This window comes from Microcaecilia unicolor, chromosome 5, assembly GCF_901765095.1.
Source record: "Microcaecilia unicolor chromosome 5, aMicUni1.1, whole genome shotgun sequence".
Classification (NCBI taxonomy): Eukaryota; Metazoa; Chordata; class Amphibia; order Gymnophiona; family Siphonopidae; genus Microcaecilia; species Microcaecilia unicolor.
Window position 1 is genome coordinate 268689343 of NC_044035.1, and position 15968 is coordinate 268705310.

Consider the following 15968-nt stretch of genomic DNA (forward strand, 5'->3'; position numbering starts at 1 on the left):
CCAATATTCTTGAATATATGGGCAAGAATAGATGATATGTTTAAGATTTCCAACATCTTTTTATAGGAAAACTATCCAAACCTTTTTTAAACCCTGTAAGCTAACTGCTTTTACCACATTTTCTGGTAACAAATTCCAGAGTTTAATTACACGTCAAGTGAAGAAATATTTTCTCTGGTTTGTTTTAAATTTACTACTTAGTAGCTTCATTGTGTGCCCCCCTAGTCCTAGTATTTTTGGAAAGAGTAAACAAGCAATCCACGTCTACTTGTTCCACTCCACTCAGTATTTTACAGAACTCTATCATATCTCCCCTCAGCCATCTCTTCTCCAAGCTGAGGAGCCCTAGCTTTACCATTTTCTTTGATCTTCTCTGTACTTTTTCTAATTCTGCTATGTCTTTTTTGAGATGCGATGATCACAATTGCACACAGTATTCAAGGTAAGGTTGTAACATGCAGTGATAAAATGGCATTATAACATTCTCATTTTTGTTTTCCATTCCTTTCCTAATAATTCCTAACATCTATTTGCTTTCTTAGATGCTGTTACTGTAATAATGTGGCAGCTCAGGTAAGAAATTTAATCTAATGGCACAGTCTGTGTTATCTGGAAAATACATACCCTGTAAAATCATTCTATTCCAGGACCAAACAGAGAATGGCTCAGGGAGCTGACATTTTTCTAGTTGTTTTTTGGTCCAAAATATGATCCAGCAACGACCCTGGACTTTAAACTAAGAAAGTGGCAATAATGTGTCAGCAAAGAGAGGACATGTGCTGTAAGCTTCTGAGCTTGATCTTCAGCAATTTACTGAGATGTCAAGAGGAAAGAGGACTTTTCTGTTTAAATCCTTTCATGTTCCTCTCCCTGACTCCATCAAACAGTTTGCATATTTGGGTGAAGAGCCAAGTGGTGCTCTCCTGGTTCCGGCTGGAGATAGGAGGCACGGAGCTGAATACAATGCTCAGCGCAGCGATCTCCCCTAGGGGAAGTGTCATTTTTAAAGTGTCCTTCTGAAGCAGGTGGAGGGGAACCACTGAGGTCATGCCACAGAGTTGATGCTAGCATTCCAGGAGTTGAGAGAAGACTTCAGGCCCAGGGGGCCTGCAGAGACCAGGGCAGGGTTACATTTTTGGTGTGCCCTAGGTAAATAAGTGCATTGGGTCCCTCCCCCATATCATCATACAAATACATTTTAAAACTCCCACAAATAGGGGGAATATAGTAGGTAAGAAGTGCTAGGAAAATGCACAGAGGGTAGGGAGAAAACAGAGATCTATGCAAGCAGCAGTGGCAATGGTTCTGACTCCAACCTCTACCCCACGCCCCATGTTCATATTTCTGCTAACAGCTGATTTACCAGAGCAAAAATCTGCCTTGGAAGTCACTGAATTAGCACAAGTGAGAGGGCCCCTCTTAAGTGTTTGGACCATGCCTACTTTGCCTATGCGTTGATCCTGCCCTGGTAGAGATACCCATCTTCCCTGCTTTGGTGATGTCTTAGAAAAATATCACATTCTGGAACCATTCACTTCTGAATGACTGTTGGCCTTCTCCCAGTTTCTAGTTTCCAGGTTCTGTGGAGTCCCGGCCATGGTCTGTACCCAGTAGACTGCAAGATCTGTGCACATGCCTATCTTGTGTTATGCAATTGCTGGACCTACACCTCAGGAGGTTGAGAGGTCCATGCTTGTCTGAGCAGAAAAAGGGCATTTCATTCAGTAACAATGAAGTTTCATCACCCAGCCTGAGCTGCTGAGCCTCCGCCCACCAAAGGAACTTTCTCATGCTATTGCACAATCGCTGGAGGCAGGACTAGCTGTTCAATTAGCCAGCTCTTGGGCCTGGCATGGCTGTAGAGTCATCACAGAAGGTTACCAGAGAAGTGCTCAATCCAGAGAAGGGGCAGAGGTGGGAGGACACAGTGTCTTGTCACTGCAGGCCCCTTCTGAAGGAGAGAACAGAAGTATAACTGCATTGACATTATCACTGTATGTGAGTACACCACCCCAAAAGACTGGGACTATAAGTTTAAATTTGTTCTGGGATAACCTCATGAGGTGGAGCATTCTTGATTTATCCTACTGACAGTATCCTTACCCCTGTGTTCCCGTTGCAGTTGCTGTTTCTGATTCCTTTCACATGCTTGTGAAGGTCCTGTTGGTCCTGCCCTCTCTGACATATATGAATCAGAGGGGGTGGTACCAACAGAGCCTCCACAAGCGGATAGGCTGGAAGGCTCCTTGGCATTGAAATTAGTGCCGGTACCAGGCCTGGTGCTTTCTCTTTGCTGCCGGAGGCCCAGACTCAAAGGCATGACAGAGCGGGTGGTGGAAGCGAGAGGGAAAGGGGAGATACAGTTGTGAAACTGGGGTGGTGATGGTGGTGGTTGTGGAATGCAGACATGTTACTGTCACACTAAAAGTAGCCGCAGCAGTTTGCCCGGCTTAGTAAAAGGACCCCTTAGTTTCATTCCGAGATCTTTTTTAGTCTCTGTTAGGGCTATTTTTGTTTTTATTTATTTTTTTTTGCTTAATTATTGTCTTTTATGTATTTCTTCTTGAATAATGATGTGTTGCTTTTCCAAGAATTAAAAAAAAAAGCTTACTTTTTTAAAAAAGATTTGGCTTTTACTTTTCCAGATGTTGCTCAATCCACTCAGACAAACAAAAATCTTTTCTGCTTTTGCGGCTTCTAGTCCTACAGACTGGAGCTCTAAGTTTTCATTATTTTTCCTCTAAGTGTCAGCTTAAATATCAGAGTTCTTTCTGATAAATTGCCTGTTTGAGGATTTAAAAATCACTGTCTGTGTGTAATGGGAGCCTTTTTACTGCATTTAGGATTATGCTCCTCTTGGTTCTTCTACTCTTCATTCCTGATCATATTTATTGGCATTATCCATTCCTTGCTACTTTCTGTTAATCTTGTCGCTCCTTTAATGTGGTCAAAGAGGACTTTCCATGACATGTTTACACCTTCAGCATTATTAATTGTACTTTTGGTATGATACATTTCTGTTGAAGGGATGTTATTTCTGCTTACTGTAGTGATACAATGGATTAATTTGAAATGTAATAAATAATAAATTAAAACAAATAAGAAAGCTGTGTAGTTCTCTGAAACCAAGACTCCTGAGCACTTCAGTAAACAATGCTATCACTAGGACATTTCATCATATACGGTAGATAATACGCTCTGATAAGCATGTAAAACTGAAAGCAAAACACCCAGCATGTTCTCTCTGAAACTGGATTCACAGAAAGAAAATCTTTGAGAAATTGATCAGTCTCTACTGTAAGCAACTGAAATAAAGTTTAGCAAATAAAAAGGGAAAAAAATATTTGTTGAACTAAATATATTTCTTGACTAACTTAAGCAAAAAGATAGAGTTCTGTACCTGGCTATGTATGAAGCAGATCGCTATCCAGGACATAAAAAATAAAAGAAAAAAATGGAAAACAAGGTGATGCCCTATGATGTGAGGACCTGTTTTTTTTTTTAATTAACCTCTGAAGTGGACTGAGACAGCTAGCACACTGCTTTATCCAAGACATGGCACCTCTTGAAATAAAATACAATATGTCAGGCTAAGCATCACATCACTGTTTAACTGCAATTTCTCATTTCTATTGATATAAATATCTATTGACTCAAAGCAGGACATAGTAAATGATGGCAGATAAAAACTATAATAGCTCATTCAGTCTGTGCAGCAGCAATTTGTCTACTCAGGGTAGATACACATATAAATTCCTATACATACCCACCACCCACTTCCCCTTCCTTGTGTCCCTCTTCTTACCTTCAGTAGTTGACCAACAAATTAATAAATCAAAACAAATTGCTAATGGATGATTCCAGATGATGCCTTGCCTATCCATTATCATCTTCATTTCATCCATCATTTTCTAACAGTATCCTCATAGCTTTACCATAAACCAGTGCTTTCTAGATCTGTCTTCAGGAACAATGAGTCAGGTTTTAAGAATATCCACAATGAATATGCATGAAATACCTCTGCATATAATATGGGTAGCATGCTCAAATACATTTCATGCATAGTCAATGTAAACCCAAAGGGCTGGGGGGCCTTCAAGGATAGAATCAGTGAACATTTCAGACTGCCAACCAGATAACTGGATGGAATTAATGCACAGGAGCAGTCATTGTCAGTTATATGAAGTCAATAGAATTCATGTTGTGCTCACTGTCCAGCTTATTTTCGAAAGAGATCGCCGCCCATCTTCCGACACAAATCGGGAGATGGGCGTCGATCTCCTGGATCTGGCCAAACCGGCATAATCGAAAGCCGATTTTGGGAGGCTTCAACTGCGTTGTGGACCGGCAAAAGTTCAAAGGGGTGTGTCGGCATGGTAGCGAAGGTGGGACGGGAGCGTGTGTTGAGATGGCCGGCTTCGCCCGATAATGGAAAAAAGAAAGCCGGCCGTCACGAGAATTTGGTCCGCTTTATTTGGACCCTTTTTTTCAGGTCCAAGTCCCTAAAAAGGGCCCCAATTGACCAGATGACCACCGGAGGGAATCAGGGATGACCTCCCCTGACTTCCCCAGTGGTCACTAACCCCCTCCCACCCTCAAAACAACAACTTTAAAAACTTTTTTTGCCAGCCTGTATGCCAGCCTCAAATGTCATACCCAGCTCCCTGACAGCAATATGCAGGTCCCTGGAGCAGTTTGTAGTGGGTGCAGTGCACTTCAGGCAGGAGGACTCAGGCCATCCCCCCCTACCTGTTCCACTTGTGGTGGTAAATGGGAGCCCTCCCAAAACTCCCCCAAACCCACTGTACCCACATGTAGGTGCCCCCCCTTCAGCACTTAGGGCTATGGTAATGCTGTAGAGTTGTGGCCAGTGGGTTTTGGGGGATTTGGGGGGCTCAGCACCCAAGGGAAGGGTGCTATGCACCTGGAAGCTAATTGTTTTATTTTTAAAATTTTTTAAAAGTGCCCCCTAGGGTGCCAGGTTGGTGTCCTGGCATGTCAGGGGGGCCACTTAACTAGAAATGCTGGCTCCTCCCACACCCAAATGCCTTACATTTCGCCGGGTTTGAGATGGCCGGCTCCGGTTTCCATTACGGCTGAAAATCGGAGTCGGCCATCTCATCTAACCCCGGTGAGCAGTTTGGCCGGCGTCAAGCGTATTTAAAAAATACACTTGGCTCCGTCCCTTTGCGGAGCCGGCCCCAAAGATGGCCATCGATTTGACTGGCGCCATTCGATTATGCCCCTCTGTGTGTACTTGATTACACAAAGTTGGACCTGCCTAGTAATGGATGGGGAGGGCTACCAGGGAATGTCAGCGAGTCCGTTGGCTGTGGAAACCAGTGATTCATAACCAATCTAAACTGCATGATTACATATGAATACAACTTAATGAATCACAGTAACTAATTTAATTTTATTACCAAGCAGAATCCCCATAAATTTGGGGCATTTGTTTTTGCTTGAAAAAATAAATCTTCCTGTGGTAAATTGCAAAATGTTTTAAGAAAAATGTCAATTTCCTTTATACTGGGTTGACAGGCAAACCATTATCGTACCAGAACTTTCAAAAAAGAAGATGGTCCCATTTTGAGATGAAGACCTAACCAATGGTTAGTCTCAAAAGCTCATGTACAACCATTACTTTCATGCTGGCCCAACACGAGTACCAGCAACCTGCAAAAGACTTCAGTTTTCTTCAGAAATGATATGGCCACAGGACCCCAACCATTTGTTTTCATAGAGTATTCGAGACAGGGGCGTAGCCAGACTTCGGTGGGAGGGGGGTCCACAGCCCGAGGTGAGGGGGCACATTTTAGCCCCCCCCCCCCGGCGCCGCCAACCCACCCCCCGCCATTGCCGACCCCGCCACCGCCGCCACCAGCTTTGCCCCCCCCCCACCAATGACTCTCTCGACCCCCCCACCCGCCATCGCCTACCTTTGCTGGAGGGGGACCCCAACCCCCGCTAGCCGTGGTCCTCTTCTCCCCTGCAGGACGTCAGAAACAGAAGGAAGCCTTTTTTGCGGGAAGAAGAGGACCTCGGCTGGCGGGGGTTGGGGTTCCCCGCAAGCAAAGGCAGGCAACGGCGAAGGCGGGAGGGGGGTCAAGAGGGTCGTCGGCAGGGGGGTCCGGGGCTAAATCTACAGGGGCCCAGGCCCCCCTGGCCCCACGTAGCTACACCACTGATTCGAGAGATGAGATATCAGAGTGTATGACATGCATGAGGTGTGGGTGGAGGAGGAGGCACTCGACAGTAAAAAAAACAAACAAACCTACTTACTAACTATCGTGATGTAACTGCCACCCAGTCTTCTCATACATTCGGATCAAACGACTGTTATTGTACAGAAACATCCCATCCTGGCTCCTATTTTCAATATTTACTCCAAATATTAAGTGAAACTCCCTTGGCCTTTTCAGCTCTCTGAAAAGTGAAGGAGCAAAAAAGACACAAGTTATTGCAAAGTTCATTTGTCTTCCGGTCAGGCTGCTTTTTACTTCAGAAAGGGTGTCACAGCATGAAGTGAACAGAAAGAAGGAAAAGGAAATAAAAATAGCAAAACCTCAACAAAGTTCATACAACAGATTAATGCATATCAAAGGGGGTAATTCCATAAAATAGGTGCTCACGTTTACACGCCGACTGCATGTGTATGTGTGCATATACATGCATACATGCCAAATATATGCCTAAGCACTAATCTATGAACTACATGAATATCTCTGATAGTCTGCAGGTGGGCATACATATAGCCAGAGACTGGGCAACATGTTGACAGGGCAAAAGCAGGTGCCACCCCCAAACACTGAATGAAGACCAGTGCCACTGTAGAATGGGTAATATAAACAATTCAGCCTCATAAAAAAGGCTGTGCTAAGGAAAAACTTCCACGCACAAACTGCAGAAAAAAATTCAGATTTTTGTAGGCAATCTAGAAGTGGCTTCATGCAGTAATGCAAATTTCTACCCTATATCTGCCTGCATGTATCCTCTGAAAGTCAGCTGTTTTTTTCAAAAACTGTGCTATAGGTATCGAGTTCAAACTAGAATATTTTTAGCTGTAGCAGGACTAGACTGCATCCTGAGCCTCTAGACAACAAAAACTAACTTTTTCATTTATAACGTGCAAATCAAGGCCAAGGATTCCATCTACCCAACCAAACCAATTTGAATTAACTTGCCAATGTATTTAATAGCATATTTAAGTACACATCCAGAAAGATGCTTGGGTGCATAGGGAGAGGAATGGCCAGCTGGAAAAAGGAGGTGATAATTACTCTGTATAAGTGTCTAGCAAGACCTCATTTAGAGTGCTGTGTACAGTTCTGGAGACTGCACGTTCAAAAAGATATAAACAGGATGGAGTCAGTCCAGAGGGCCGCTACTAAAATGGTCAGTTGTCTTCGTCATAAAGCATATTGGGACAGACTTAAAGATCTCAATATGCATACTTTGGAAGGAAGGTGGGAGAGGGGATATATGATAGAGATATTTAAATATCTTCATAGCCTAACTGCATAGAAGTTGAGTCTATCAATTAAAATGAAGCTCTGGAATGAGGGGGGGGGGGGGGGGGGGGGGCACAGGATGAAGGAACAGACTTAGGAGTAACCTAATACTTCCTTTGGTGGAGGTGAAGACTGTATCTGAATTCAAGCAAGCTTGGGACAAGTACATAGGGAAAGGGGACTTGATTTACCCCTTCTGTGTTTTTTGCAACTATATTCAAAACAGTTTACATGGTATATACAGGTACTTATTTGTACTTGGGGGAGATGGAGGTTAAGTAATTTGCCCAGAGTCCCAAGGAGCTGCAGTGGAAACCAAACCTCGTTCCCCAGGATCAAACTCTGATGCACTAACCATTAGGCTACTCTTCCACTCAGATCTCTAAGGGAGAGGAAGGGATAGTAGATGGCATGGATAGGCAGACTAGATAGGCCATAATGGTCTAAATGCTTCATTTTCCATATTTCAGAGGTTTTGTGTGTGTGTGTGTGTCCTAGTGTTAAACTCCAAAGTCAGTTAAAAGCCTTAAAGACACTCCTCTAAAAGGTCTAAAAGATTTCTCAGTAAATTAAAGTCTTTCAGCTTAATCAATATTTTTAACTACAAAGTATAGTACTTTGAAAGCAAAAGAAGTCAATCTTCTAGGAATCTATATGCCTGTAACTGTTTTATGTCCCACAGAGGAGCTCATTTTCAAAGCATACGGATGTCTCAAAATGACTACAAAAATGGTCTATCTGCCAAAATGTCCAAATCGCAATTGTCAAAAGGCAGAATTTGGATGTTCTACCTACAGTTCATTCAACAGCAATAATTAAACGGAAAGAAACACCAAAGTCAAAAAAAGAGCATCCTTTTAGACTTATTTTAATCATGTCCAGCTCAGATTGAGTAGCTGACCACTGGAGGGATTAAGGCATGACAACTTCTTAATCCTCCTGTGGTTACTGTCCCCCTCCCTCACCCCTGGAAAGTGACACTGGAAAGGAAAACTAGTCTCCCTGAAAGCATCAGGTATTATGGGCAATCTAAACACAGGAGCAAGCAGGTCTGAAGGGTAGTCTATTGGTCAGTGCAGTGGACAGTAAACCAGGTGACCCAAGTTCAAATCCTGCTTTAATTATTTTTTTAACCTTGAAATTGTGAGCCCTCCAGAAACATTGATATATCTACTGTAGCTAAATATTAAACACACCTGCAAGCCTGGTGCACATTCAGATACCCAGCAGTTATTTCCCTGTCTCTGACGGGCCCACCATTTAACATAAGAGAATTACAGCAGAATATGAACCTAGCTGCCCTGGATTAAAGTCCACTGCACTGACCACTAGGCTGCCCCTCTGCTCTGCAGGGACGTCTGTGCAGCCATTTTTGTCCAAATGCTGCCCAACAGACATCTTTGTCCCTGGTTTTTTTTACTATAATTTGGACATTTTATTTTGGAAAATGGCTGTTCATTTTGGGCATTCTCATGTATTTTGAACAGGAAATCCTCAACGTTTTTCTTGTTTGAAAATGGCTGTGAGATGGACATTTTTTTTAAAGACATTATGAGTAGGACATCCGAATTCTGACTTGTTCTTTTGAAAATGCCCCTCAGAGAGGGTAACAAATGCTGGATGTAAAGGATGCAAATGGAATATGGGAGATACCTCAACAGAGAACATGGGAAGCTGTGATAACATGAGCATGACAAGGAATATGGAAGAAGGCAAAATCAAGAGCACAATACAAATATGACACGGTAAAATCAAGAGGACAATACAGAATATGAGAGACTGTGATATCAAGAGCGCAATAGGGAATGTCAGTGTCATGATATCGAGAGTGTGATATAGAATATGAGAGACAGTGATAGCATGAAACAGAATAGGAAAGACAGGGATACTAGGCATGTTTTACAGAACTGCCTGAGCTGGTAAGGAATCAAAGTTTTGTAACCATTTCAGCGTACCTTTGTTTTTCTTCAAGAATCGCATATTTTCTCTTAACATTTTCCAGAGCATCCTGTAATGCAACCTGAGCATGATAAACATCCGCCTAGGTGAAAAAAAAAAGAGAACAGTAAAAAATAAGTTCTGGCTTTATTAAAAGCCAACCGAGATATGTTTGTTTCCGTATAGGCAGTTTTCTTTTGCTCCTTTTCAGGCTCCTCTGTTTGGCTATGGCTTCACTTAATTTGCAAGTACCTGGGGAAAAGACGGGACTCTTCTATTTTACATCCCAACACTCTTGATCCTCCTATCATGAGAGTCTTCAGCCAGGGATCACAACCAATGCCCCACTCAATTACCCTGCTAATGTTAGCTCCATGTCTGGCCACTAAGGGCCAGATGCACCAAATTTAAGGAGCCATTAACGTGGGTTTTAAACTGGTTCTAGCCAGTTTAACGTGCAAGTAGTAAACCAGGACATGCACAAAAGGGCATTGTCCTATCACGGTAGCAGCTAACGAAAACAGAATGCAGATGAGCAAATTAGTATTATGTGTATAAATCATATTGTAATGAGATGCACTACCGTTTTCCGATTGCCTAACCGTGGAAAATCTAACGGGAGGTCTGTACCTCTCGTTGGGGCTGCGCGGGATTTATTCGCCTCTAAAAACTTCCATAAATTTAACCTAAAAAAAATTGGGAAAAAAAATGTCCAAGTACTCCTCAAGGATATCCTTTACGGACGTCCTTCACTCAAGCCACGGCCAAGTGCTCATTAGGGCCGTCCTTCTAAAGTGCCTAACATGGACGTTCTTCACTAACAAAAAAAAAAAAAGGACGTCCCTGACGAGCACTTGGACAGTTTTCCCCCAGATTTTTTTGTGATGGGTGTCCTTCTGTAATGACCACCGCCGGAGAGAGAGACGTGCGAGGACCTCCAAATCAAAAACTATTTGGATGTCTCTTTCAATTTTGCTCCTCCTCCAGGTCTCTCTCAGCCAATCACAGCGCGTTTAGCTGACACCAGTGACAGCTAAACGTGCTGTGATTGGCTGAGAGACCTGGAGGAGGGGCATCGGATGTGCTGCTAACACCCCGGGGCAGACAGAAAGGAGCAAGGTGGCCGGAGCAGAAGCCGTTGATAGCTGCCAGCAGCACCGGGAGCCTCCGAGTAGCCCTTTGATCTCCCTCCCGATTATGAGGACGGCTTTTTTTTTTTCTTTCAGTGAAGGACATCCATAAAGGACGTCCTTGGCATGCGCAGAGCAGCCAGCATAACGATTGGCTGCTCTGCGCATGCTCAGCTGGCCTACTGGCTTGGAAGGAAATCCCATGCAAATGAGATAGCAGCGACCAGCTCATTTGCATGCGAATTCCTTGATGCATTCCCATTGCTTACCGATTCGCTAAGGAATCGGTAAGGGAAGGGCTTTAACGATTGTTTTAGTGCATCTATCCCTAAGCGTCATCATTGCATAGTGGCTTAGACACTCTGTCATCAGGAGCATGAAGACCTGGTGAGAGCTGCATGGGAACTGGGATTGCGGGAATCCCACAGGTATGGAGGAAGTTGCCATGGGATTCCTGCGGGAGTGGAATTAGTTACCATGGGATTCTTATGGGATGGAAGAAGTTGCCATGTTCATCTTCCCCCTCTTTCTATAACAGGCTATCTTAATGTAAGCACCTTTTGCATGCTTAAATGTGTAGAATATTTCTATCTACGTGGGTAACTGTACACTTATGTATGTAAACGGAAGTAGTGTTATTAGCTTGTAATTGTTAGTGCAATGGTCACAGGGGAGGGGCATGGACAGTTCATAGGCAGGGACAGTATTTATGTGGGCTGCTTTTAACACTGTAAGCTATGTGCAGAAAGGGGTGAATTCCATATATGGTGTCGAAAAAAAGAGATATTCTATAAGCCAAGTTGGGCACAGTTTATTGAATAGTGCTTCTGCCTGGGAATTGCGCCAACTTTAGGCACGGCCATTTACACCAACTGAAACATGGTGCAAATGTATGCACCTAAATCGGGCGCGTATCCCCCTTATTCTATAACAACATGTGTAAATGCTAAGATCACCCCCATTCTGCCCATGACCCTCCCATGTTCGTGCCCCATTTTTTTCCCTTACGCGTAAAATTTAGGCGCAGATCCCATGCCTAAATTTACATGCGTATATTACAATTAAATCTAATTAGTGCCAATAACTGCTTGTTAAAAGGCCGATTCTTGGCGCAAATTAGCTCGTTATTTAATTGAATTGTGTGTGTGCCCAAATTTGTGCATGCAATTTTTGGCAACTTTTATAGAATTAGGGGGAACGTGCACAAATGTCACATTTAGACGCTAACAATTTACACAATCCATCGCCCTGTCTTAAATGTTCGCGCTTAAATTCTGGTGCAGGTTTACACTAAAATTCTATTACAAAACTTATGCACCTAACTTTTCTTACAGAATAGGCTCACTACCTGTGGTAATACCCTGGGATTCTATATATAGTGGCTCAATTTCTGCACAGAAATCGAAGTGTATTCTATAACAATGCGCATAACTTAATTAGTTAACTAGTTAATCAGCACTGTTAACTGGATGATAACAAACACTTATCAGAACTAATTGGCATTGAGATTTACACACATCTTGCTAAAGTGTATTCTATAACGTGGTGCATCTAAATTCTAAGTGGCATATTTGAAAAGGGGGTGTGGTCATGGGCAGGGTGTGCATCGGGATTTACACCAAATAAAATGTGGCCTAAATGGACGCAACCAAACCGCTCGGCATATTCTATATACCATGCGGAAATTTAAGCCTATTCTATAAAATTTAGGTGTACTTTAGAGAATACGCCTAGGAGTATTTTTTTTCCCATGTGGATTTTTCAGCCACCATATATAGAATCTAGCCCATAGCACTTAAATGGTGGTGCCCTGATACAGAATGCTTCTAAGAACATAAGCGCTGCCATACTGGGACAGATCAAAGGTCCATCAAGCCCAGTATCCTGTATCCAACAGTGGCCAATCCCGGTCACAAGTACCTGGAAAGATCCCAGAACAGTAAAACAGAATTTACGCTGCTTATCCTAGAAATAATGGGGCCATCCTGTCCCTGTGGGGGATAGTACAAAAGGAAAGAGCAGAGTCATACATGTCTTATCTGATTTGTCTTTTTGCTCTTACTGGATGGTCTGGAGTCTGGACAGTTACAGAGCAACCACAGAACACCACTGCTGTCTACCCAGCTGCTCACAGCTGTCCTGAGAAACCTACACATTCAGTGCTGGGTATGCGTGTATCTAAAACACAAGACTCCTCTATCCTACCTCACTGATATTATCCAACGTATTCTCCAGCCGATTCAGTTTATATTTTGCTTTTTCAGCCCGTTCCTCCGCTAAAAACACAGATAAAGCAATTCAGAAAAATGTAGAACGTAGATTTCACCCTGCATATTGTATAATGGCTATTTCAGTTGCTTAGAGGGTCATTTTAAAAAGCAATTTCCATGGGTAGAACAGTGTTTTACAAGCAGAAATTACCTTCTGTAAAATTACTTGGAGTGTGTGTGTGTTTGAATGTATGCGCATATGCAAACTTTAACTAACCTGAGTGGAGATGTTTGTATTTCTGTTAAACACTGGTAGGACAGACAGCATAGGTTGGAAGACTTGAGGTTTGTGGTGCTATTACAGATAGATTTAAGCAGAGGGAATGTGCTACATAGAATGATGCAGAGTGAGCAACGATTAATACATGATTGGAGAACAGTGACCCCTATTGGTTTGAACAAGGAAATGGAGTGGGGGAATCTATAAAAGATAGCAATAGGGTAGGAGACAGCATAATCTTTACTGCGGTAGTACCGCTTTGCTGAGGTCATTTCCGGCATTCAATGGAGGGAGCCATCTTGGCGATTGCCTTGAGATATGAGAGCTTACAGAGAGTGAGGTAAATATAGCTTTTAAGAATACTGAATTGGTGAATGCTGAAATTTGGGGAGGGAATTTATACTCCTATTTTGTTACTATGCAAAGAATTGGAGCCCCTGAAGACGCCTAGTGCGAAACACGTTGGGCTTGGAGAGACTTGCGTTGATGAGAGCGCAGATTCATAACGCTGCGCTACAGCGCTATGGGGGTTTTTGGATTGTGAGGCTTGTCCCTGCTTCTTTAGGCAACCATGAAGCCGGCAGAAAAATAAGGAGCCTATAAGACTGCACTGCTCAAAGACAAGACTTTTTGGGATTACAAATGCAGCATCACTTTTCAGAAGATAAGTGGAGTTTCTTTGTCAAAGAAAAAGCGTAACTTTGTTACGGACTGGTTCAGGACAATTGTTCATGCCCAGGATGGTCATTTTGTATTGCGTTTGTATTTTGAGTAAAAAGAGTGGTGGCAATAAGCTCCATTGAAGTATGAATGGTGGTATGTTTGGTGTTAATTAGGTGTTATATTATACATTTAGATTGATTTGTGTCTATGTAGTACAAGCAGGAAGTATTTCCACATGAAAGTGTTTATTGCACTAACTATTACAGTAAAGATGGAGAATATGATAAATGTTTAATGATTTTTGCATTTTTTGACGGGCATTAGAAGTAAGATATGCATATTCATTAAGGATATCCTGAAAACCCAACTGGCTGGTGGTCCCCCAGTACAGGTTTGAGAACCACTGCCGTACAAGATATTTGTTAACGTTCCCCAAAATTTAACTCTAAAAATTAAGGTCATTCCAGAATAGCACCTACCACTGCTCACAGCCGACTCTGCTTTCACCAGCTCTTGCTTTGCAAGTACTTTGATGGATGATGTAACATAAGGATACATCCTAGTAAGACAGAGCAACACAATCACTTTATGTTTATGCACAGGGCTCAGTGTGTTTGCTTTTCAGCCTAGTTTATTAGAAATCTGAATTTCCTTTACAACATGTTTCATTCCCTCTGAAGACGGCAGAATAACAGAATTCAACAAAGGGTAAGAGAGAGGTACCAATCATACTGACTGGTAGAGAAGTGAGACAAAGGCCAGAGATAACTCAGGATCTATGGCATTAACCAGGAAATACAATTGGACACTGTAATCCTTATCTGCCATCAAATATTACATTTCTATGCAGGGCTGGCTCAATGGTATCTAATACCATAGGTGAACCTTCAGAACACATGTCTTGATGTAGAAGTAACTTTGCTCCCAACAGCTTCAATATAACAAATGCCTGACGTGACATCACATTTCACCCCTAGCATAGGGCTGCATCAGGGGCATCACCTTCTTCTTAATAGTGCTTTTGTGCTTTATTAATCTTTTATTAAATACCCTTCTAGTTTTACCAACATATATCATGCTGTAAACCACCTTGGGTGAATCTCTTCATAAAGTCGGTTAATAAATCCCAATAAACAAATAAATAGATTAATATTGCAGAAGCAATTGGCTAGATGAACTACTTTTTCTGTCCTGCAATTCAAGAAGTGTCTTAATTCATATTTCTCATTAGTGGTGGGATGATAAAAACATTTAGTTTTTAAATTTACATTACTAACACATGGGATGTGTCCAAATACACTATTCCCTATAACAGGTATCAAATGAGGGAAAGCAGAAGGTGCCAATAGATCTTTCGAATTACAATTCTTTTTTATATGTAACCAACAGTCCACAATCATGGAATGCATCAATACTTTGAATTTATTTTTTATTTTTATTATATTTGTACCCCGCGCTTTCCCACTCATGGCAGGCTCAATGCGGCTTACATATTGTATACAGGTACTTATTTGTACCTGGGGCAATGGAGGGTTAAGTGACTTGCCCAGAGTCACAAGGAGCTGCCTGTGCCTGAAGTGGGAATCGAACTCAGTTCCTCAGGACCAAAGTCCACCACCCTAACCACTAGGCCACTCCTCCAATGTTTCATAAGTATTTTGACTATATTACAAAACAATCCAGGTAGAAAGAAAGAAATTATTCGAACCAAGATATAAGAAGAAGGAAGAAAGAATAAAATCTAGTGTACACACTAATCACCTGTCAAGAGATATAGTCAAACCAGCAAAAAAAACAACAGGATATTCAATGCCGGTCATCGGAAACAGCACGGCATTGAATATTTAGGTTCAGTGCGGACTGCAGGAGACAGCCCGGTTATCTCCTATGGTTTGAATGTCAGGGCCTAAATGTTTTATTATCCCATCACTAATGAGAAATATAAATTAAGACACTTGCCCCTGCAATATAAGTTGGAAAAACTAGAAGGGCATTTAATAAAAGATTAATAGAGCTCTATTAAGAGGAAGGTGATGGAGAAAGCTCTGGTTGAACAATCTGCTGTAGCAAACCACATATTTGATGATTATAGATTTTTAGTGATTTTTAGACTAATCATCTCATGGAGATGTGGACAAAGGGGCTCACTTTCAAAGCAGACTTACTTACAAAGTTCCGTAGGCTACTATGGGGCTCATTTTTAAAAGAGAAAAACATCCAAATAGTGTCATAAAAC

General features: G+C 42.2%; 1 protein-coding gene across 1 annotated transcript in view; it reads right to left on the minus strand.

Moving 5' to 3' along the window:
* MORC1 (MORC family CW-type zinc finger 1) overlaps positions 1-15968 on the minus strand; it is a 110724-nt gene that overhangs the window by 57368 nt on the left and 37388 nt on the right. Inside the window, exons 9-12 of the mRNA XM_030205041.1 lie at positions 14212-14291; positions 12785-12855; positions 9467-9552; positions 6283-6426 (exon numbers count right to left, since the gene is read on the minus strand). Of these exons, the coding sequence (XP_030060901.1) occupies positions 6283-6426; positions 9467-9552; positions 12785-12855; positions 14212-14291 (381 nt within the window). The remainder of the gene's footprint in view (positions 1-6282; positions 6427-9466; positions 9553-12784; positions 12856-14211; positions 14292-15968) is intronic.